Source organism: Accipiter gentilis, chromosome 15 (assembly GCF_929443795.1).
Source record: "Accipiter gentilis chromosome 15, bAccGen1.1, whole genome shotgun sequence".
Classification (NCBI taxonomy): Eukaryota; Metazoa; Chordata; class Aves; order Accipitriformes; family Accipitridae; genus Astur; species Astur gentilis.
The window spans coordinates 2,161,871-2,187,355 of NC_064894.1; the positions used below are offsets into that span (position 1 = coordinate 2,161,871).

Sequence of the window (25,485 nt, forward strand, 5' to 3'; positions counted from 1 at the left end):
AAGGAGGAACTCCTGGGAAGGACCCCTAATGACGTTCACTGTCACTCATTGTTTCCAGGTACTGCTTTTGCAAGAGTCAGGTATGTGGCCGGTCCTGGGGAGCCAGCTGCACAACCTCTGCTTCTCCAACAGCTCTATCACTGGCCTCAGCCCTCTTCCTGGATGAAGAGCCAACACTGGTATCTCATGGCTGTAACTGCCCACAGAAGTTTCAGTTATAAAGACTTTGCAAAAGAGCTAACATCCTATGATATCCCTAAGATATTGAGTCCACTAACAACTGCCTTCAAGCAGTTCTGTACTCTTGCTATATGAATACTCAAAGCATCTTCTGTAAGTGGTAAACTGCTGAACAGCATTTCTATAGCTGATTAGATGGACTTGTTAAGAAAGACAGCATAAGTTAGGATGTTAGAGGTATAAGAAAAACATATGACTTAGAAATTGTATAAATGAATTGTAACTTGGAGCAAGAAATTGATGATTTGAATTTTAAACTACACATCAGGTAATCTTTTTGGTAAGCTGAACAACAGTTCAATGTAAAAAATGCTAGCCTTTCTTATCAGGCAACTTTGAAATCAAAGCAAAAAAAAAATCATTAAAAATTCTGTGTTGAGTGATTGTGCAGTAGCAGCGTGAAGGACTGAATGATTTCCTAAACATTTCACATCTGTAATCTTGATGATTCACTTTATTTTTTGAGTCACAGCATGCAACACTTTTCCTACGGCCTCTTCCTGGAGTAAAAACTTTCATGTATAAGCTTCTGCTTCACAGTAAGGGTTGCCAGAAATGTTTGAAAGAAAGTACAGTCTTATTTCATGGTACGGTAAACTTTAATAGCAGCGAACCTCCCAAAAAGGAAGAATTTGATTTACAGTTTTTCTGTGTGTGAGTTTACTCTTAATCAGAAGTACTGCTCCTTTGATTCAGTGTATTAAGTTGAACAAAAATTGATTCTAGGCTGAATCCATCAATCCAAGCATCTCAACTGACAGGATTTGCTGCTTCAAAATCAGTCTACTTTAGCAATCATGCTAATCATCCACTAATCCCACTGAAAAAAATTAAATATTTATGTATTTACTTAGGTGTAGCAGGGATAATACATCACTGAGGCATGAACAGGGATGGGAAAGAAGCTGTGTAGTAGATGTAAGGTTTTGTAAAAGACAAAAACATGATAACATCCTGTAAGGACCTAAGAAATACTCTGTGTGGTCAGTGGATTGGTGCACAGCCTAGAACTGTCCAAGAGCAGAAAAAGAGAGGCTATTTAGGGAGAGCATATTAGCTTAGCCACTTCCCGCAGTCTGTTCTCTTTGAAACCTCCAAGCATTCAGGTGTATTAAAGAAGTTGGAGGATCCTTTAGTATCCACTTACAGCCCTTTTGGTTGTGAATCTGTCTAATCCCTTACCAAACCTTCTAAATAAATTCTCTAGCTACATCACATTCTGTGGTAACAAATTAAGAAATGTAATGTCATCTGTTAAAAGTTCTTTTATGTGTTTTAGTCCAAAATCCCACTAGGTTCTTCAAGTGCCTTCTTGCTTCTTGTGAACAGGCTTCGGTGAACAAACAGTTCTGCTTTCAGCTTAGCCCCTGCTTTCATGATTTTCTTTCTAAGCTTCCTTATGCTTTTCTTCTACAAACAGAGCGTCCTTGCTTTTTGATAAGGCAGTTGCTTTATTCCCTTGATCACTTCTGTTGCCTTTCTGATTACATTCTACAAATCCAACACCTTCTAGATTAATATTTCCTTAACTATCGGATTACCTGGGGAGAAGTTATAAACTTTAAAGAGCGACTCCTCACTTCTTCCTCAAACTGTGCTTCTCTACCACTTCAAGGCAAGGTTTCCAGATGACAGACTACTGTTGTAATAAGCTTTTTACTACACCACTATAGCACTTGTCTTTAATTTTGCTTTTTTCCCTGGTTAAAATTCAGGATAGATATGAAGCCACTTCCTAGTGGAAGGCTAAATTAATACATGGGAAAAAAATAATATTTGAGAAATTTTAAAATATTCATTCAAATTCTGGCTTTGGAAAAGCATTGCATATAAACAAACACTTTTATTTTTTTCAGCTACAAAGTTGATTGATAAAAGGTGAAACCCTAATGAAGATTATGGAAAACTTTTAGATATGGTCAAAATGCTTGCTGTCTTAAAGACTGTGTGTGTAGGCACAGGTAGTTCAATTCAAATTCAACTTTAAGTATTACATTGGTAAAGTATACATAAAATTGAGCAAAGATTCCTTATTTAGGAATAGAATCACAAGAAATTACTACTTCGTTGTGTGCTTATGGAAACCTCTATTTCTGTCTTGAATATCATAGAGCATTTCTCACCTAAATATCACCTGACTTCTTACCTGGCAAACAGCTACAGTAAAATTCACCAATCAAATCATGGCAATGGCCTCCATTTTTGCAGGGCTTGAAGGAGCATTCATCAATATCCGTGGAACAATTTTTGTCTGACAGAAAGGAAAATTAAACATTAAAACTATAAATCATGCTGGGTTTGGGAAAGCAGAAAAGCTACTTCACAGTGCAAGTGACAACTGCATAATTTAACTTTTACAGGTTAGAAACACTATTTTATTTCTTCTTGACAGCTTTAAAACTAGACATATTCATAGATCATAGCTAATAGTTAATATATTAAATATTTTAAAGAAATAAGTATGAGCTAAATTTGCAAATATATTCTTTGTGTATTCTAGCATTACATCTCAACACCATAATTACAAGGATTATATGCCACGTTTTAAAAACTATTTTAGAGACTTAATAACCTCAGTAACAATAATAAGAAAAAATATTTCTCAAGATTGCTTCCATGTTTAGATGAGTGAAGCCATTTCTCAGATCCCAAGAAAACCACGAAAAGTAGTAGAATATGAAGAAAGTAATGTGAAGAACTTGGGTGATAGCAATCAAGATCCCTGAGAAGAGAAAGGATAGGGGGGTGAAAAACATAATAAAAAAGGAAAAATTGCAAAGAATGCAGAAAATTTCTGATGTGAAACTTGATGAGAGACTGAACTGAAGTAAAAACGTAATGAAGAAAGTTGCTGCTTTTTCTAAGTACACCAGGACAAACCATCTTTTTGTGGGAGAAAGACACCAGGTATTAGGAGACCAACTTGGCACTTGTGGTTTTCAATGGATGAAAATGCCCAACTAATAAAAAATAGGTCAGGTTACTAAGGATAACCTAAGACGTATAGCATAAGTATGCAGGCATGAAATCAGACCAGCAAATGCACTGAATAAGATGTAGCTATCATGGGATGGTCAGGGTAACAAGAAATCACGCATTAAAGATGAAGGAAAGTTATGGTTTGCCATTCAATGGAGAAGGATGACTATGGATAATGGCAATCATGCCAAATTGTTCAATGCTTCTTTTGCTTCAATCATCTATAAAAAGGTCAGCTGTAAGCAGATCATTATCATAATTGATACCTATGATTAAAGGGCAAAACTTCAGTGTTGAACAGAGAAGGCAGGCTGGAGAATTGTCAGATGAGTTAGATGTTCAGATAGGCTGGTTTGATGAACTTCACCCTTGGGTACTGGCTGATAAAAACTCAGTAGTTTTCTTTGTGAACTTGTGGAAGACAGGTAAAGTACCTGAAGGCTCAATAAAGTCAGCCTTTAAAAAGGAGTAAAAGACAGAGCCATGAAATTATAGATCCATTTGTGTAATTTCAGATCCTGGAGGACATATGGGAAAAAGTTACTAAACTGATTACCTGTAAGAACCTATAAATATAAAATAATTTATAAAAAATGAGCCTTATATAAGCAAACTAATTCCTTTCTACACTAAAGTTACAGGCCTCGTGGATAAAAAAAAAGTAGCGTATGTCATACTCCTTGATTTCACTAATGTTCCTGCTGCTATCTCATGTGAAATCCTAATAATTGGACTAAATATGAACTACAAGAGAATACTATAAGATGAGTAAAAACTGTTGGAAAGCCATATCCATACATTAGTGATCAGTGGTTTTACTACCAAAATGGATGAATGAATTGCACATATTTTGAAAGAGGTCTACTGTCCATCTAGTTCCACTCAATTTTTTCAACAACAGTCTGGATGGTGGACAACAGAGTAAGCTTATTGGTGACGACACAAAAAGGTACACTGGAGGACAGGATTAGAAGTTTTCATAACGTTTGAAAAACTGGAGATAGAGTTTGAAATAACAAATGTTATCCAATCTGAACAAGTGGAAGCTATCATAATACGGCAAATCACAAGTTAAGTAGGAACAAAACCCAGAATTTTGTTTCAAATCAAATGGTGTGCTGAGATATATAAGAAGGAACATAGTGAGTTAGAAGCATAAAGTAATCCTTCCATTCTCATCTAGCTGGAGCAAAGCTGCATTTGGAGTGCTTTGCACTGTGCAGTGAGCTGCATTCAAGAAAAATGTGGACCAAATGAAGACAGTCCAGATGAGCATAACAGGAATGACAAAGGATAAACAAAATGAATGGGGCTGTAAAGCCTAAATAAGGAAGATTTGAATAGAAATGTGATGACAATCATAAAATAAGAAAAGGCTTTTGCAAATGTCTTTAGTTCTCTGTGTTCATAGCAGACAGGGTAAGAAGTAATGTATTTAAATTGCAGTGAAAGTCAGATTACATGATAAGGAACTCCTTCTAATGGTTCATGTAATAACACAATGCAAAGATTGCCTGAGGAAAATAAGGAATGGTGTTGGACTTCTTTAAGGTGAGACAAACATAGGTGAGAAATGACATAGTATAGCATAAGTTTTCTGCTGGGATGAGGATGGAATAGATGATCTCTAGTGTTTTGTTCTAGTGTTATGATAATATAATTTACAGGGCACACACACTGTTTATAACACTGAAGAAGGTCCAAAGGCTTTTATGTTCATGTAGTGAGTTGGATTGTTTGGAAATTTGATTTGCCTCATGGTAGAGTAAAGGTCTTAAGTTACTTGGTATGTGATAACAGAGCTCTCACTTTGGAACCTAGTGCTTCTATCCAAATCTATGTCTCCACTCTGTCTCTCCATCAAAACATACTTCTGTATTAGTCAGGCGAGACAGAGGTGAGTCCAGGCATGCAGTAAACTAGAGAAGCAGAGGATAAAAATATTAACACTAGCAGGCAGAGACAAACACATTCTTCATACACACCATAAATGTACATGATTAAAAATACAGAGGGATAGATGGAAAGTCCTACTCTTACAAAGAAAGCAGTACAGCTTTTGGCACATACAACCTATATTCACCCCTCAAGTCTTTCTCGTGAGAAAATCATAATGGGACAAATGAGCCATTTCATACTTCCCTGAGCATTTTTTTGTAGGTGAATGTGAAAAGCCCTTACTCTATTATTTCAACAGACTCTGCATTTCCACTCTCACTTCCTTGCCTGTATCTCCCTTCCACAGGAGAGCAAGCATATGCACTAACTGATATCTTGTGATAACTTTTGTTTAGTTAAACAGTACATTTTCCAATGTACAGCAGGTCATTCCTGGTCACAAGCAAAGAAAAAGAAATGTAAGTTATAGCTACTGAACTGTAGCTGAACTGTATGTGAGGAAACAACAAAAGTGATCTGAAAAGGACTGCTGAAGACCGCAGCATGTGACAGACTATTGCAGTGCTGTGAGAAAAAAAAAAAAAAAAATTCTCAGATGTATTTAAAAAAAACAAGAAAGAATATTGATGTGTAAAATACCTCTGCATAAAACATTGACTACAATGTGCCATATTTAAAAATAAGTGGGAAGGATGCAGGAAAAGCTACACAATTTATTCAACAACTGAAGAAAGCATGCTGTCGGCAAAGGCTTAAAGAGCTCCATCTGTTTCATTTAGAACAAACAAAAACAAGTGACTTGATTACAGTGTATAAGTGTCTTTACAAAGAGAAAATACTTGGGTAGCAAGAGGCTTTTTCATTTTGTGTAGAAAAGGTAATGAGGCACAATACCTCGAAGTTGAAGACAAAAATTTAAATAAAATATTTAATATAAACTTCTAAATCTGATGGTGATTACTACTAGAAAAAAATGCCAATGAAATTCTGGCTTCTCTTCATGCATTCAAATCAGGATTGAATGCTTTTGGATTCATTGTGTGCTTTAATCAAAACTAAGTAATTAGGTTCAGTACAAGGTGGTTAATGGGCAACATTAACTGCCTTCTGGTATACAGATCTAATGCAGAGCATACAACCAGCAATCTATGGTTTGTTAGACGACTTCCAGAATAAATTCACTCATCCTGTAGTCTTCTATGGGTCTTTCCCGGGAAAACATCAAGACAGTTCTGCAAGCCAGATGTATTTCTGTGACGGCAGTAGCCCATCCCAAGGCAGCTGGGCTCTGCAGTGTCACTGTCATCATGTGAAATGTGTATGTCCTGTCCATGGAGGTTCTGGAGGGTCCTAGGAAAACTGGCTGTCAGGTGCTGCTCTGCTGCCACCAGAGCAAATACCTACGCAATTCTGTTTCTTGCCTGACTGCAAAAGTGCCAGGGAAAAAAAAAAATCTTCTTATAAAAGTTGTATAAAGAGCTTTAAAAACATCACTCTGCATTTAACACTTTTCTCCTCCTGCCTCAAGACTCCTCAGATCTGGGCAAGCAGTATTCTCCGGTCAACCTACTGTTTAAGTGAAGTGAGTCAAGCTGTGGGGTAATGTACCCATTGTCACCATTGCAGCCCTGTAGCCCAGGACATGTGGCAATGCCATTGCCAGCATCAGGCCACAGGTTTGGTGTCAAACTAACACCTCAGGACTAGTGACCAGGTGGATCTTGCTTCCTTAGTTTAGTCTCTGTTAGTTTTGTAAATTGTGTCATGTTATGCTTATTGTTAGAAGATGTAGACAGGAATAACAAGTAGTTACACTGTATAGAATGAACTTATTATGACCTTAGAGTAAGACTGCAGTGTGAAGGAGTACAGGGGAGAGAGCACAGGCCCTGAATGTGTGTTTGCAGGATGGTACTGGAGACTCCAAGGCTATTAACAGCTCACTTGTGGCCAGTTACTGGTAGTGAAGCAAACATAGGAGCTGGGCAAAAACAGCTTTAGGGATAACAAAATGGACAAAGAACAAATGCCTAACATATGTTGAATGCCTCAAATACAGAAAAAAACAGTAGTTATAGGGAGTAGCAGAACTCAGAAAGGTGTAAAAAAAAGGGGAAAAAAAAGGGAAAAAAAAAGAAAAATCAAAACAAACTAAAAGGGCAAAGAATGAAGAAGAAAAAAGTCAACAAGATACTGAAGATGGCACCAAATACAGCTACTACTTAGTGTGGTCCTACTAAAACTGATAGTGTCATAACTTTTATAGTATGGCTCTGTCAAAGAAGAAGGTCGCCAAAGGTAAATTGTTTCACTTGTTAAAAACACATCCCAGTATATACTGAGAAATATAAATTATTACCAAAACATCTCGTACAACGTTAGTTGGTTTTGCAAAGACAGTGCTGAACAACAGACTTTTTTCAACATGATTTGGTAGATTTTTTTCAGAAGAGGAACCATCTGCTAGAAAAAAACTAGAGAAGACCATTCTTACATAAGATGCCACATCCACTTCTCAAATTCATTAACAGAATATCTGGGAAGGATGAAAAATATGCACTGGGGAAGCTGGCTGGAGGCAGATTTTCTTATGTCAGAGTTCATTCACTGATTGCTCATCTCATAACAGAAAATTTAGTCCTAACAGGTTAATTGAGGCAGTTATAATAAAAAACTTGATGCACTTGGAAATTCTGCCTTGATATCCATGTTTTTTATATATATATATATATACACACACACACATATATAAAATATATGTATTAATATATATGTATATCCATATGCCTGAAGGGGAAGACCATCTTCGGCCATAGGCTTGCCAAGCTGGTGAAGAAGGCATTAAACTAAAATTGCCGGGACAGGTGAACCTCAATCCATCCCACTCCTTCCAGCGTGATGCCAGTGCCAGTAATAGATGCCAAGAGCCTGGAGAGGGATCACAGGTCAGCAGCAGAGCACCAGAAGAGCAGCACAAAGGAGTTCCAGCCACTCCAGCCAGTAAGGCAGCTTCATCAGGGGCCCCGCTTAAATGCCTCTATGCAAATGCACATACATGGCGAATAAGCAAGAGGAGTTAGAGACGTGTACACCTGCAGGGCTATGATCCTACTGGCCTCACGGAGATATGGTGGGATGGCTCCTATGACTGGAGTGTTGGAAAGGAAGGATACAGGCTCTTTAGGAAGGACAGGCTGGGGAGATGAGGAGGGGTGTCACCCTCTGTTCAATGACCAGCTGAAGTGCAAGGACAGGTTGCCTGGGAGGAATACAGAGAAATTATCCAAGCAGCCAGGGGTGAGGCTAGGAAAGCAAAAGCCCTGGTGATAGAATTAAATCTGGCCAGGGACATCAAGGGCAACAAGAAAAGCTTCTATAGGTACGTCGGTGATAAAAGGAAGACTAGGGAAAATGTGGGCCCTCTCCAGAAGGAAATGGCAGACCTGGTTACCTGGAATATGGAGAAGGCTGAGGTACTCAATGACTTTTTTGTCTCAATCTTCACCAGCAAGTGCTTCAGCCACACTGCCCAAGATGCAGAAGGCAAAGGCAGGGACTAGGAGAATGAAGAACTGCCCACTGTAGAAGCTCAGGTTTGAGACCATCTAAGGAACCTGAAGGTGTACAAGTCCATGGGACTTGATGAGCTCCATCCATGGGTCCTGAGGGAACTGACGGATGAAATGGCTAAGCCACTATCCATCATATCTGAGAAGTCATGGCAGTCCAGGGAAGTTCTCATTGACTGGAAAAGGTGAAGCCTAATGCCCACTTTTAAAAAGGAAAATAGGAAGACCCAGGGAACTACAGGCCAGTCAGTCTCACCTCTGTGCCCAGCAAATCATGGAGCAGATCCTCCTGGAAACTCTGCTAAGGCACATGGAAAATAAGGAGGTGACTCCTGACAGCCAACATGGCTTCACTGAAGGCAAGTTGTGCCTGACAAATTTGGTGGCCTTTTATGATGAGGTTACAGCATTGGTGGATAAGGGAAGAGCAGCTGACACCATCTACCAGAACTTGTGCAAAGCATTTTACACAACATCCTTGTCTCTAAATTGGAGACATGGATTTGGCAGATGGACCGCTTGGTGGATAAGGAATTGGCTGGATGGTGGCACTCAAAAAGTTGCAGTCAACGGCTCGATGTCCAAGTGGAGAGCAGTGATGAGTGGCGTTCCTCAGGACTTGGTATTAGGACCAGTGCTGTTTAACATCTTTGTCAGTGACGTGGACAGTGGGATCGAGTGCACCCTCAGCAAGTTTGCTGATGACACCAAGCTGTGTGGTGCAGTCAACACGCTGGAGGGATGTCATCCAGAGGGCCTTTGGCAGGCTTGAGAGGTGGGCCCATGTGAACCTCATGAAGTTCAACAAGACCAAGTACAAGGTCCTGCACATGGGTCAGGGCAATCCTAAGCACAAATACAGGCTGGGCAGAGAACAGATTCAAGAGCAGCCCTGTGGAGAAGGACTCGGGGGTGCTGGCTGATGAGAAGCTTAACAGGACCCAGTGATGTGCATTTACAGCCCAGAAAGCCAGCCGTACCCTGAGCTGCATGAAAAGAAGCGTGACCAGCTGGTCGAGGGAGGTGATTCTGCCCCTCTACTCCACTCTGGTGAGACCCCACCTGCAGTACTGCATTCAGCTCTGGGGTCCCCAACATAAGAAGGACATGGACCTGTTGGAGCAAGTCCATGAAGACGATCAGAGGACTGGAGCACCTTTCCGATGAAGACAGGCTGAGAGAGTTGGGGTTGTTCAGCCTGGAGAAGAGAAGGCTCTGAGGAGACCTTATTATAGCAGCCTTCTAGTACCTAGAGGGGGCCCATGAGAAAGCCAGAGAGGGACTTTTTACAAGGGCATGTAGAGACAGGACCAGGGGTAATGGCTTTAAACCGAAAGAGGGTAGATTTAGATGAGATGTAAGGAAGAAGTTCTTCACCGTGACGGTGGTGAGGCACTGGAACAGGTTGCCCAGAGAGGTTGTGGCTGCCCCCTCCCTGGCAGTGTTCAAGGCCAGGTTGGATGGGGCTTTGAGCAACCTCGTCTGGTGGAAGGTGTCCCTGCCCAGGGCAGGGGGTTGGAACTAGGTAGTCTTTAAGGTCCCTTTCCAACCCAAAGCATTCTATGATTCTGTGATTCTATGATTCTATTTTTACAGGTGCACTCAGATGTAAGAAGTAAAAATTGTGCTCACTGTGATGGCATATTACTGTTCATAGTATGACGTCATCCATGACCTTAACTGTTTAGAATACAAATAAAAGACACATCCAAAGAAGAGGAGAAAAGAGAAATAGTTTATAGAAAATGTATGGAGTTAGGGAAAAATTTGGTTGATTTCCCACAGTAACCCAGGAAGACTAAGAATTTCAACCATGTTTTCCAGAGTCTTCTGTGTGTGCTTTAATCAGTGTATGAGCTTTTCTAGACATGACTGCTTTTCACTTTTTATTTGATAAGGGCCTCCCAGCAACTGACTTTTTTTTAATTGAAAAACAAGCCTATTCATATTCAATGATTATGTTCCAACTTATCTAAAATTAATTAAATAGAGTCACACCTAGAAACATATTCATGTGTGTAGAACATACATTATATTATGCATGACAATTGACATCACTATTGAAAAAAACCATTATATCAAAAATAAAGTGGATAAACTGAAATACAAAAATAATCTCATAACACCTCCAGTAGAGCAATGATAAAGCAAATCCCATATAAACTAATTAAATTTTTGATTGAAGAATTAACTTATCTTTTGTCAGATGGTTCCAACTGTTACTATTCACCTTCTAATTTAAACAAATCATGCTTATTATTTGCAGATGGAAAACTATTGGAGAAATGTGCCATTTGATTTCTCATCCCCAAAATAGAGACTTTGCTTATTTTTTCAATGACTGGAAAAAACATTGCTACTGAACTATAATTGATTTGTTTTTCTTTCATGAAATTCAATAGTTTTTATGTATTATTTCATCAAACTTTTTATGTAATATAATTTGCAGCATGATGAAACTTAAACAGACTTTTCTGCACTCTACTGATTTTATATTTTTTTTTTTCCCCACTCAGTGTTCTAACCTGAATTCCTTCCAGGGGAAGCAGGTACACTTACATGGGATGTGACAATAAACATTCTCTAATAACCACAGAAATACATATTGAATACATTTCCATGTATGCCTAAATAGTGTTTATTTTCCAGTAAGTTAAGTTTGCACGCCCAACTACGGGAAGCCTGCCCTCGGCAGCCCGCCTTCTGGAGTGTTTCAGAAAACTATGGGCACTGTCCCAGCTGAGCAGGTGCCACCATGGGCCTGCTGTGATCAGAGTTCTGCTGGCCAGGAGCCGGGGGAACCACCCCACCCTCTTCAGTCTTCAGCTTCCAGGTTTTGGGTTGGTTTGAAAAACCTTAGTGCTTTGACTAGAGATCAGACATTGGCTTGTTGTTTATATGCACTCGGTCATTGGGCGACATCAGAGGAAAGAATACCTGGCTTTTCCACTGCTTCTATAAGGGCCATTGACGTGGAACAATAATCTGATACATGAGATGCAAGCGAGACCGAGTATCTGTGACTGACTCTAAAGATGGGTAAGCACCAAGAGATTTCTCAGGCTCATTCTTTCCTTTGAATTATTGAAGACAGAACTGGAGATGATTAGTGTGGAATGGAGGATGGAGTGACTCAATGACTTTAAACTGTGTAGTGGTCCTGCTATTAACTACAAACACCTGGGTCAGGCAAAAGCTGCTTAAAATAGAACAGCTTTTGCAGGCTTGCTGAAAACAAAGCTTAGAAAACCGTAGAAAAAGAATGCACAGGAAAAGATTTTTGAAAGCACAAAAAAAGGTATCACCTTTTGCCTTGTGATGGAGCTGACATAGAAGACACTGCACATCCTTTTATAATTTTGGTTTTCAAACGTTCAGTGTTGCAGGGACCACTTGTTTAGCCACAATAGCTACCACAGGATTCCTAAAGCTCATAGTATGAGACAAGCCAGAGGAAATTATATAGATTTGATCTTCAGAAAGCATATTAAAAAGCTTGCAAATTTATTTAGTCTGCTGTGTAAAGCCTAAAGACTTATTTAAGTCAACATGTGACTGATGGTAGATTTTGACTGTTGATTCATACTGCCTCATGATAATGAAAAACATGAATGAGACACAGGCAAAACCTATAACAAGGATCATGTTACACATAGAGAATTCATATGGACCATGAGTGAGGAAGTCAGATTAAGAATCTCATGCATATAAATTATAACAAAATTCAGTGCTAAGTGCTAAAGTAAAAATCACTTTGGAATCATGTTTCCTCTACCCAGTGTTCACTGGTGTCACCTTACTGTTGCCTCAAGCTTTCAAAACACCAATTAAAATAAGAAGGCAGTGATAGCTTAAAGAAAAAACCTAAACCATGAGAAGTGTGGTATGCTTGCCATTCAAGGACTGTTTAGACTACCAGTACTCAAGGTAAAGCTTATCTAGTTAAAGATTCTGCTTACAATGGAGGATGCTTAAGGAGTGCTTCGATAATAGTCAAGGCGCCAGACATTTCAGAGTCACAGACTTGCTAATTAAGGACATACATCCTCCTTCGGCATTGAGAAACACAGACCCGGGTGTCCTCAGGTGAGACATGCCCACAAAAGGTCAAAAGGAGAAGGGGTAGTCTTCCCCAAGGGACCCCCCGAAGCCCACCCGAGACCTCCACACAGGCATAGAAGACTCTGGGGTGATTGCTCAAGAGAACACCACGTCATGCCTGCTCAACATAATGAATATGCAATAGTTAGGTGGAACATATGTATGAGATATGTGTGGCGGTTTAACTGTAGTGTGTAAGTACTGACTGAAAACCTCAGGTGGGCTCACTTTATGGAAATCTTCCACCTTGCACCTTGTGCAGAATAAAGCAATGTCTCCTCTCTAAACATAATTTGTGTGTTTCGGGAGTTCCTTTCGGATCAGGTAACATTACTAGCACAGGGATCACTTCTACACTCAGGCACACGTGCACAATTTTGAAGTCCATTTAACTAATAATATCTTTGTAAAATTTGAAATAGGCAAAGGGTTTACAATGGGCAAAATATAATCCTGTCACTTATTCAAGATTAAAAAAAACATGCCTTCTCATCCCAGAACACTGACTTTCAAAATTCTTGGGTTCCAGTGACTTACACTACCAGAGAAAATCCACCCAAATAATGAAAACAGTAACCAACACGTCATAAAATTGCCTCCTCCTTCTGGATCACTGATGAATTCCATACCAGCCCACCTCATTGATGCTTTGATTCAAGTTATCTTACTACTTAAGGTACTAAAGGTGTCATACTGTTCAATATTAAAATATTACTTCACCTGTCTTCAGGTTCTTATAATGGCCAGAATTCACCAGTCTGGATGCGCTCAGCAAGTCTTTTTCTAATTTTTGAGGCTTGCCAGATTAACAGACCTTGACTGTCTTTATTCATCTCAACTGCCAGATGTTCTTGAAACCCCTCTAATTGACAAAATCGAACAAAACGTTGTGAGGGAAGGAGGTGGCAGTGCCGCCATCTGTCCATTTGTCCAGTAGCTCTTTACTAGAGGCTAATTACAACGATCCTGTGTGTGCTGACTCCCACAAGAGGGCATTTGAGAGCAAGCTTTGATTTCATACAGACAGCCTTTCCCTTGACTTTCTCAGGAGCTGCTGCTCTCTGTCTGCCTATCTTGCTCAGAGTAAAGGAAACACCATGCAGCAGGTTGCAAAGCTGCCAGCACTCAGGTGTTCACACTTTTAACAATAAAAACTGCACTTGGGAGCAGAAGCTGCAGGAAGACTCCCTGTTCCTCTCAGGACTCTCTCAGATGTTTTGGGTGTTCCTGCCCTGCTGGCTTTCCTCAGCAGGAGGGAGCTGCTCCCTCCAGCGAGGCCTGCTCCCTGCTGCACGCACAGTATTGCCTCTTCCCGGCTCTGCTCCCAGGAAAGGAACAAGCTCCACAGCCAAGGCCATTCGAACAGGCAGCTGTCTCCCTCCTGTCCAGTGCTGCCCTTCCAGCAAAGCGTTCGTGCACAAGGCATGCAACATCGAAGCAGAGTGATGCTGCCAGGCACAGAGCTAGTAAACAGCAAGACAAGCAAACAACTAGGCCTGAGACTGGTTTTGTATCCGACCAGCTCAGATGCTAAAGCTAAATTTTATTTGGAAATGCCTATTAATGTGCTAGGAAAACAAAAATGCATTTGAAAAAAATTGGAAAAAAAAAATCAGCCCTATACATTCACTGGACTTTTTCAAATTTCACTCCCTTGATCAAAATGTGATCAACAGGGAGTAAGCAGATCGGTTAATGAACTTTCTAACTTGGGCCTCCGTGCGGTCACAGCTCACTGTTGTAGCCCAGTAGATATGACTTCTGCCCTCAGCAGGGGCAGGCCTGGCTGGGCAGCGCAGGGGCTCAGGGCTCAGCTTCCCCATGGCCTGAGCTGGGTGTCACTGGTTTAACCCCTGCCTGCCCTGCTCCAGCTTCAGCTCAGGGGGTGGCCCCGCTGGGGAGGGGGGGACACCCCCCTCAGTCACAGCCTGCAGCTGGCAGTGCAGGAGAAGGATACAGGCTGGATGAGAAAATGTGTAAAAATAACCCCAGCTGGACCCGAGACTAAAGAGGAGGACACCCCCCCCCCCCATGAACATCAACTTTCTCTTGGGAAAGGGCTCGAGATGCTAATGACTATCGCCTAAACTCCCCCATTCCTTCCTGAGAAGACTGGAACTGTCACATAGGGACACTAGAAAGTTGAACATAACACTAAGAGTATGGGTAGATATTAATAAGTTTTCTGGTGTAAAAATTTTGACTGTGCTGTTAATGGTGCTTTTCTACATTCATTATATAATATGGATTTCTACATTGCTTAAATATTAACTGGATAAACAAAAAATTCCTATATCTATGCTACGTTTCCTTTTCCCCTTAAAAACGTTTTGAGTGTATCACTTATTATGACAATATCTTCTTGGGCCATTTAAATCAGTCCTAGAACTCAGAAGGGCATGGAACATTCTTTAACTACTGTTTGCTTTTCTTAGAAGATAAAAGCTAAAATATTCAGTACTTTGCATCAAAGACTCTTTCTAGAGAGGTTGAAGCAGTTGTTGGAAGGCTTGGGGAGAGCAGACCTAATGACATCCACAATGGCTGACTGTGCATTTATTATACAAATAGTATGAGCACAGATTAAAATATTCAGTGTAATCAAGAGGATCCTTATCCCCACTTCCAGTTCCAGTCAGTAGACTGGCTGATGTGTTTTCCTGTGGGAGCTGTCCCTTCTCACAAAAAAAGCCAATATGAAGTGAGATCAATAGCATACTCATGATGAAAAGTCTCTCACCCAGGAAATACAGGAGAAAATAGAGCCTTTTCATAATGGCCTATTATGCAGTCACGTGAACTTCTATGACTTCAGCATAGGCCTCAAGGTATCCATTAAAATCTGCCCATAACTCACTGGTAACTGTTTTACTGTTGACAGATCTTGACTCCTTTTTGTCTTGGAATGAACAGACACCTTATTGGCAAACTCTTTGCATCAGTATGAATCTAGGATAAAGTGTTCCTCCGTAAGGAGAACGTACCCTGTTCTGCACTGCCTTGGTGACACCCACACATTAGTTTATAGTTCTGGTTCTGTAATGTGGATTCCATTATATCCCAAAGTAGTGTAGCCATATTTTCAAAGGAACGGCTTTTCCTGTATTCCCTTGTTCAAACTGACTGTTTGCAACCTACTACAGAAAAGTTAGATGTTTTCCATTTTGACCCTTGCACTATAGCAGTAAGTTTTTAAAGCTCCTTCTTTTAAAATTATTGCATTAAAAATGCTTCTATTTATATCAACAAATACTTTGTAATCACCTCCATTATTTTCATGACTGACACAAAATAGGCATATACTATGCAAACTCATGGCAGCTAAGCCAGTTATCAAAGAAAAAAGGAGAATGTGATCTTGTAGGAAATAGAGCACATCTCAGTTTTGTAATGCTGAATAATATTAGAATACGTTGGCACGAATTAAGCAAAATCACAGACGTCTGTGGGAACTGCAACTATTATCACTTTCACAGATTCTAAATCTCCGTGTATCATCTTACATTCCTTATGTTCCATCTGCCTGTTTTTAACCAATGACAAAATATGTATGAAGTGCTCCTAAAATGGATGTCACTGGTGTTACTATCAACCTGAAATGCTCTATTTACTTCTAACTTAATTTTGCTTCCTCATCATTCACTGCTCTATTTGCTTCTTTAGCCCTTCGTTTCTCCGTAATAGATATCTTTCTTTTTTTTTTTTTTCTTTCCTCTCCATTGGTCACCACAGATTTTGAGCTCTCTGTATATATCTGTTTGGCTTTTTATTACAACATCCACTAACTGTGTATGATTTCTAAGACTGCCATTTCTTGTCTTCCTGTTACCGCTTATGACTAATGCTGCTCCATTTGCCCCTCTGAAATCAGCAGTTGAAAGTCAGTGTGCTCCTGTCCCTGACATCACAGCATATTAGTTGTTAAGATGGCATATTTTTTGAGACAGTTTTATTGATTTCCCCATGATCCTGTTAGCTGCTTCTGGCAGAAAGTAGGGCCATGAAGACTGCTCCTAATGCAAGAGCTATTTTCTTAAACCTGTTAGACACACAAATAATTGTGCAATTTACAAGCTATTTATTGTAAGGATCTGATGGCATCCTTCCTGAAGGGAACAAGGTGTCCTCTTGCTAAAATTGTATTCTCATTTCTACCTCAATCAAGTATGGCTGTGATACGATCTTCTGAAGACAAACAGCACCAGCTATAGCTATCATTGCTCAGCTATGTTTCATAGACTAGGTGTTGTCTGAACACTTTTTTTTCTAGGCAAAATACAGTTTTGCTTTCCATCAATTAATCAAATGGCATACATGCTGCTTTCAATTTTTATCACATTAGTAGGGAAATTAAAGCAGATTATCAATAGCACAGAACACTGAGTTGAATTTATTTTTATTAATGCTAAAATACTGAACAAAATGCAATTAAAAAGAGTTTGTTTTAATTTCAGAAAAAGAAATAAAAAGTTTAACTATTTAATGTCTTTTCCAGAGTTAAAATAAATCTTACCAGTGAATCCTGGAGGACAAACACAACGGTAGTCTGCAACCAGGTCTACACAAGTTGAATTGCTTTTACAGAAGCCGTAAGTGCACTCATCAAAGTTGATTTCACAGTTCAGACCTTCAAAACCTTGGTTGGAAAAAAACAAAGAGCTATGTATTATTCAGCTATATCTGTGCCTTCATTTCTAAAGCATGTCTTTGGGTCCCTTTTTCTAAAAAAATATATTTTTTTCAATTTACTCGTGTAATAAAATTATCTTGAAGTCTTATGGAAAGATCTTTCCAAAAGATTTTTCTGCTCTGTCAATAATAGGAAAATACATTTCACCATCAAATATACTTTAAAAGGAGCTAATAATGGAAAGAACGAATTTAGGATTCAGTATTTTCATTAATCTGTTTGAACTTTTTGTTTAGCAGAGACTTAAGAATATATATATCTTCTGCCATTTTGAGAACATTGCAGATGAAGATAAGTGATGCTGGGATTGGACATCTGATTATATTTTTAAAAATCAACTCTCAAATAATTACTTCTCTACTTTTTCTCTATTTGTTTCTTGTGTCATAGTGACTTAGCAAACTCAGACGTCCAACAGTGTTCTTTTGTACTTGAAATTGCTGGAGAATCTCCACTCCAATATCTGACATTTTACGCTCTTGTAAATGTATTCTAATTCATGGTCATGCTACAAAATGACTATCATTAGTGCTGTCGCAGGCCATGGCTGCAGGAAGACCATGACTAATGCTAAGCTATCAGCACCCTCAGTGCAAGGCATATTCCCATAATTTCTCAAACTGACCATGGAACCAATTTCCACTGATCCCCGAGTCATAAAACTTTAGAATTACCCTTAGTTCATTAATAATGTATACAGTAACAATTCTCATTTGCATTTAGAGTTTAATCAGACCCATGTCTCACAGGTAACAAGTAAGCCACAAAATTATCAACGTGGATGCCAAGATTTATTTATCTATAAGCTGGTCAGGCAGACTAAAGAGCTGAATGATCTTTTGCAAGCTTAATTTTCAGCTGCCTTCCAATATCTGTTTTGGCTTCTAATTTAAGCTAACTAATGATGGAGGCTGTACTTATGCGAATTATTCGTAGCAATTTCATCTTTTGTGATGAGTTCCTGAGCTTATCATCACCACTAGAATGCTTGTATTAATATATAAATACCTAAAATATTGTAAGCTATGAAATCAACTCACCATCAGTCCATACTTATAAAGTAGTACTATTTGAAGATTAAAATCAAACAGGTATAAGAAAGTTTAAAATGCAGAAACAGAGTACCAGGTTATAAATCACAACCTTGACTTTATTTTTACCTAAAAATCCAATTTAAAAAAACATATAAATATTCAGAAGAAACCCATTTCTGAAAGTATGCCAGAAAGACACTGTAATATTAAATGTTTTAAAGCATTTTAGTTTTTCCTTTAACTACTTTTTTCTTGAAACCACTCATTTGTTCATACACTTCTGATAACACTGAGCAATATGCATTTATAAAGAAACAGACCAAAAGTGCTGAAAATCACATTATTTTTGTCTGTGAATTTTTTAATAGATTTCTGTACTGAAGATATAATACAGTCATTATTATGGCCATTGTAATTTTCTTGCTATGCTCAGTCATAAAGCTGCAAGTTAGTATATCAGGATAAAATATTTTCTTTGTAAGTTTATTGATTACATTTTCCGTGGATTTCAGACACTGCTCATTTGTGTTTTCTCCACTCCTTCAGACTTTGCCAAAATCATGAGGTTCTGTCTGAAAAAAGTAGCACTTACAAGTATATCTGTCTCCATTCTTAATGAGCATGCTTGTTTTATTGGGTGCCTTGGTGGACAAAGATGCAAATGAGACTTCAGAAAAGAATGAATAACTTTCATAGAAAGGAAATTTTAACAATGGTTTTGAAGACTGTCAAGAAGATGTTTTGCAGACTGCAGGCAATTTCAAGAATTGTCAAAGATAATAAAAATAAATTATTTTGAACAACTTACCTTCAGGGCAAAAACAATCATAGCTGTTGACATCATTCTGACAGACAGCACCATTCAAGCAGGGAGCTGAATCACACTCTTTCTTTTCTGTTTCACAGTACTGGCCTGAAAAACCTGCAAAGGAAGCAAGGTAAGCTTTGATTTTCTTCATCTTTATGTGTGCTATTAACATGAAACTTCTATTCCAAATGTTGTTCTGTAATTAAAACCAATGGGCGTATTCCCCTGAAAAAAGAAGCTGGAAGTCAGAGGTTCTGTATTTTATTTACATAGAATTAAATTTCACTCATTTCTTATTCAATATTACCAAGACAGGTCTTTATTGCTGGAATAAAGCAATAAATGAAGTAGGAAGTACTTCCAGAAAGTAAGACCACATTCATACCAGTATGCAAACACTATACAGATTTTCAAGCATTTTGCTTATAAAAGAGTCACTTTATGAAACCTTTTTTGACTTTTGCCATGTTAATATAAGACAGAGTACATCAATTCTCTCTCATCCATTGTCTGGTCCTTTCTACTGTGGAGATGAGCAGTTAAAAAACACAAATACATTGAGGCGTAACAAACACGGGCCGTACGAATCAGGCCTTCAGCACATGCAAAGTGCACAGCTTAAATACAATAAACGAGGACGCTGTATACGTTGCTATAAGAAGTAAAGTAGCCATCACTAAAACAAAAATCCAAAGACTAATGACTTGCAAAAGGAAAGGTTAACTCGATTTTCTCATTTTTTACAGGGTGCAGGTGCCCCGGGGCTGGCAGTGAGGGGCCGCAGAGACGGCCTCTGTGAGGAGGGTCCACGCCAGACACAGCCGGTTCCAGCCGGCTCCAACCCGCCCACCGCCGGGCACGGCTCAGCCCCGCAGCCAAGGTGGTGGTGGGGGAAAACCTGGGTGGGAAAGGGCAGAAACGTGACACGGGTGGTCAGGAATGAGGTAAAAAGTGTGAGAAACGGCCCTGCCAGCACCAACGAGGAGGAGGAGGAGGGAAGGAGGGGCTCCAGGTGCCTCAGCAGAGGTTCCCCTGCAGCCCGTGGTGATGAAAACTGGGCTGGAGCCGGTTTTCCTGACTGGAACTGCGGCCCCCGGAGAACCCACATGGGAGCAGGTTTTTCCTGAAGAACTGCAGCCCACGGAGGACCCCACGCTGGAGCAGGGGAACAGCGTGAGGAGGAAGGATCGGCAGAAAGGGGCTGTTACGGACTGACCTCGACCGCCATTCCCCGTCCCCCTGCACTGCTCGGGGTGGGGAGGAGGTGGAGGAGTTGGGAGCGAAGGAGTGAAGCTGGGCCTTGGGGAAAAAACAGGGATGGGGAGCGTATTGTTTAATTTGCCTTTGTTTCTCACTATGCAAACCTACATTAATTGGCAATAAATTAAACCGATTTTCCCCAATTTGAGTCTGTTTTACCCGTGACGGTAGCTGCTAAGTGATGTCCCTGTCTTTATCTCAACCCGTAAACTTTTTCATCCTCTCCCCCCATGCTGGTGAGAAGGCAGAGTGAGACAGCATCTGGGTGGGGGTCTGACTGCCAGCCAAGGTCAACCCACCACACATCTATACCTTCATAATGTCTTAATTCCAAATATCACCACTAATCCTTGCACAACCATTAGCACATTCAGTTTGATTAGAAGAACAAAATAAATCGGATCTTCATTGTTACTAAGATAATTTTAAAAAATCCATACATAAAGTGAAGGTGTTCCTGTTGAAAGTTTTTCTTCTCTTCTTCTGTTCAGTTTCTTTCCATGTACCTTAGCATAATTATTCAAATGGAGGAAGAGCATTCTTTTTTTAATATTGGGTTCCCAGAACATGAATTGCAAAAGATGATGTGGCATGCCTTCACTATACGTTAAACAGATGCTTATTTATGTAAAGCAAAGAATTCCCAATTTTTTTTTTTATTTTCTTAAAAGATTATTTTTAAAACTAAAAAAAAAATAAATCAATAAATTAAGATAATTTTTGTTAGGAAAACCAGATGATTTTACATCTTTCCTTCCTATTTTTCTGTCATCTTTAAAGTCTCTCAACCTTATCTCATTTAGAAAACAAATTCAAAAGCCTTCAGAATCATCTTGAAATGTCAATCTATGATGCATTTGTGAATACCAGAAAAAATAATTTGTATAGTGTTGTTATTTGTGTCAGCAAAATAACAACAAATATAGATAAATAATGGAGTGTCCCAGCACAATCAATGTGAGAGTTCTTTTCCCTCTTTCTTGCAGAATTTATTTATGAATTCTAATATACGGTTGGGTTCTCACATAAGATACAGAGCACAACCTGCACAGAATACAAGTCAGATATCAGACATGCTTTCAAAGAATCTCCATTTCAGTCTTGTCTTAGACTGAACTTTTTTGGAAGGCACCACACAATCATCACTATTTGGATTATTCTGGATTATCTGGTATCATGTATTTTGCATGATTCTACCTAACCATCAAAGAAAACGCAGATAATCTGTAGTAGTTAATATATTGATGGTGGACGGTACAAATCATGCAGATTAGTGAGGTAAACTAATTCCTGTGTTCATTTCACAGATGTTATCATGTACCAGCATTGCTAGCCGTGCTGTTACATTTGGAAATATGATTAGTCCTTATTTTTTGAGAGGATACATTACTAAACATTAATGGTAAGGGTACCATCCAGGGAACTGATTTTTGGTGAAGAACACATTATTTTTCCCAAAGGCTTTCTTCCTGAAGTGACACATTGTTTCCACTTGCAGATGTAATAAAATCAAAATAAGCAGTGCTGTTCAGGTTGAAGCATTGTTAAACTCAAACCAGGAAACTCCACACTGTCCCTTTCAGGTTAGTTTTTTTGTCACTCTGTTGCATTGTGGAACTGGCCTCAATAACCTAGGATGTCCCCACTTGTCCTAAGTTCCAATGAGCTTTATCTTCCCACCACTTGGATATTTGATAACAGACTTCACTTTCCAAAATGTGTAAGTATTGTAAAATTATCATACAGCATTCAAGTCCTGAAGTAAATTTGTCTAATTTAGCTTTCACTACTAATCAAGTTTCCACATTAGTTGGTTATCTTTACTCACACGTCTTCACTGTTGATTTCATTTTATGTGATACTTTAAATGTAGCCTTTAAGTCCATATCCAAGATCAAAAGTAAACTAAGATCTGCGATATTTGGATGCAGCTCTGCTCCCAGGAAGAACACAGCATGGGAGCAAGCTAAATATTGCACTAACCTTTCATGCAGGCTCAAATATGCATCTATGTCCACTTCGTTTCAGCTGAGAGTAGATGAGCTTTCTCACACCGAGCACACCCTACATGCACTGAACTGCCAGCCTGCTGTGAGAGACCGAAGGAGTTCACTTGCCGCGGTGGGGCAAGTCCGGCCGAAGGGCGAGCTCTGCCTCACCAGGCTGCTGCCCAGGCAGGAACCGCGGGTGAGGAGCGGCCGCCCGGCCCCGCTCAGCCCCGGGCACCGGCGACAGGGCGGGGAGGCCGGGCCGGGCCGGAGGACGCGCGGGGCAGCTCCCCGGCGGCGGGCAGCGACCGGGCGGGCGGGGGCCATGGCGACGGGAAGAAGAAGGGAAAGGGAGAGGAAGGGAAGGGGCCGGACCCCCCCGCCCCGAGCAGCCCCGGGGAGCCGGCCGCTCGCCGAAGGCTCTGGAAGCGCAGCCGGCGCGGGACGCCTCATTAGCCTAATGAGGGCGAGCGCCCGCCCGCAGGCGGGGCGAGGAGGCGGGAAAAGGGCGCCAACGAAGGGACCCCCGGGCTGACTGGAGGGAGCGCGGCTGGCTCCAGGGCCGGCGAGGTCTTGCTCGGGTCTCTCCCTCCGTCTCTCTCCTTCGCACCTCATCCCTTCCTTCCGACACAAGCCGCTGGCCGAGGCCGGGACGAGGAGCGGATCCTCTCTGAGGAGGAGCCTGGAGAGCAAAGCCAGGGGGTCCGCTCCGCTCCCGCTCGGAACCGAGGGTTCTCCCCGGCATGGAGCTCCGGAGATAGCTGTGGTCAGCACCGCGGTGCTCTGCGGGTGGCGGAGGCGGTTTCGTGGCGGTTCGTGAGAGAAACCCCGCCGCCGGCTGTCACACCTCCCGAGTTCAGGCTGCTTCTGCCCCGAGGGAAACCTTCCGCTGACCGCCGGGCGTCCGTCCTCGCGCCCCGGTTCGGCCCCGCGCAAGGCCGCGCTCCCCCACCGCCCTCCTGCGCTAGCCGCCGCGGGCAGTGACACCTGGTTATCCTTGTTGAAGATGAAAAACCTACAGCAAGGTATTCTGAAATACAGACTGCCAAACTGCAGGGGCTACCTGTGTAGGTTACTTGTAACATGAGTGTTTGGGCCATAAAATACTGAAGGTTCCAGCACAAAAAGTGCTGGTCACCTTTTTAATGACCTCCTCGCTGCCATGTCTGTTGGCAAAGATGTCCTTGAACCGCTCTTTCAGATAAACCTGTCTCTTCCCAGCAGGCTCATTCCTCAAACAGGGTCCTATGGTCATGGAGACAAAACCCTGCGTGAGACCTCCTACAGAACCAGGAGCTCTCATAACATGATGTTTCTGCCTTTCTCTCTGATCTATCACCTGGAATCAAGCATGCTTACTGTCCCTGTGTGTTATGATGGTGACCTTGTCACCATAGTCTGTCCTTAGCTCAAGAAGAAAATAACTCATAGAGATTTAACCAAGTTGATTCTTGGAAAAGTATGCCTGGGTACAGGGTCCACTGTCTCTGTGTATCAGTAGCCTCTGTCTTCACTTATTCCTGCAGGTTTTCTTTAAGTTAGATTTCCTTACCTCAGTTAACCCTTGTGGCTTATTTGCAGGTGATGTGGAAAAGAACTGATTTCCCTTCTCTTTGTAGATTTTGACATATCTTGATTTTTTTTTTTTAAATGTACATATCATGACTGATGTTTCCACTCAGTCTTCTGTTGCTTAAAAAAAAACCCAAACAAACAGTTTCTTCCACATTTTCTTATAGGTCTTCTTCACTAGATCTCTGATGAGTCAAGTTGCAGTCTTTTCTGTTCCTGTACTCGTATATAATATGGTATTCTAACTCAGGCTGTAATGTGCAGTGTATCATAACAATACTTGTTATATTTTTACAACTGTGTGATGTTTGTAAATCATGTCTAAGTTTAAATCACCTATAGCTTCCAAACTGTCCTCTGCAGAACTACAATCTAAATAGTGTTTCACACTTTTTGTTTGTGCAGTTTATTCCTGCATAGGTATAGTCTTTACACCCACATATATTCTTAGATTACAGATTCTTAGATCTCTTTGTGAGATTATGTCACTCAAAACCCAAAGAGAATTGCCAATTCTCACTGCTTGAAAGAGTCCAATAAATGTTGATATCTTCTGAAGTATTTTTAGTATGATCCCATTGACTAATGTTTGTTTTGTGGTCTTCTAAAACACAGAACCTTTTTTGTTGAACTGAGGCTTTGCTAGTCATTGTCAAGCTTATGATTGCATAGTTGGCAATTTTGAAGGGTTGCTTTTTGCATATCCTGTATTGACCTATTATTTTTTTTTATGTCATTTATGATAACAACTTTGTATTCTTCCAGAAATGGAGCTTTGAATATCACAAAGTTAAACTTGTTAAAACTGCTCAAATTGGGAATTATATATGACATGTTTGATGATCTAATTGCTGAGACAATTGCTGTCTTAACACTTGGCCACTACCACTGGCCATTATAAACGAGATAAAAATAGAAGAAACTCAAAACAACCAAATATCCAGGTCCATTTGTAGTCACAAGTGATTTCATATGTAAGCAGTAATGTTAGGACATGTGTGTCTCCAAACCCCTTCTAGTAATGAGCACTAGCTAGAACGAAACACAACAGTCAGCAGGTGACCAATGTGTCTAGTTTCTACAAAACTGAAAATTGCTTAGGAAAGTTCTTCCAGTTGCTTAGGATTACAGGCCATGAACGGGTCATTACATGAACAGTAACAACTCTGCAATTGTATTTTCTTTCCTGAAGATCCTTTATTTAAAAAAAAAAAAAAAAAAAAAAAGTAGCTACAGAAGAGCTTGTGTATGTTTCAATTGGGATAACTTGGCAAAAGAGCTATAGCCTGTTCAAACCAGTCTGACTGTGCTTGTGAGCTAGCTTTGAACTTACTAGACCTGATAT

The 25,485-nt window shown here is 40.3% G+C and overlaps 1 protein-coding gene across 1 annotated transcript in view; it reads right to left on the bottom strand.

The window, feature by feature from the left end:
• The window catches only part of EYS (eyes shut homolog), a 940,845-nt gene that overhangs the window by 591,362 nt on the left and 323,998 nt on the right, over positions 1-25,485 (bottom strand). Inside the window, exons 13-15 of the mRNA XM_049818234.1 lie at positions 19,321-19,434; positions 17,302-17,424; positions 2,387-2,491 (exon numbers count right to left, since the gene is read on the bottom strand). Coding sequence (XP_049674191.1) covers positions 2,387-2,491; positions 17,302-17,424; positions 19,321-19,434 — 342 coding nt within the window. The remainder of the gene's footprint in view (positions 1-2,386; positions 2,492-17,301; positions 17,425-19,320; positions 19,435-25,485) is intronic.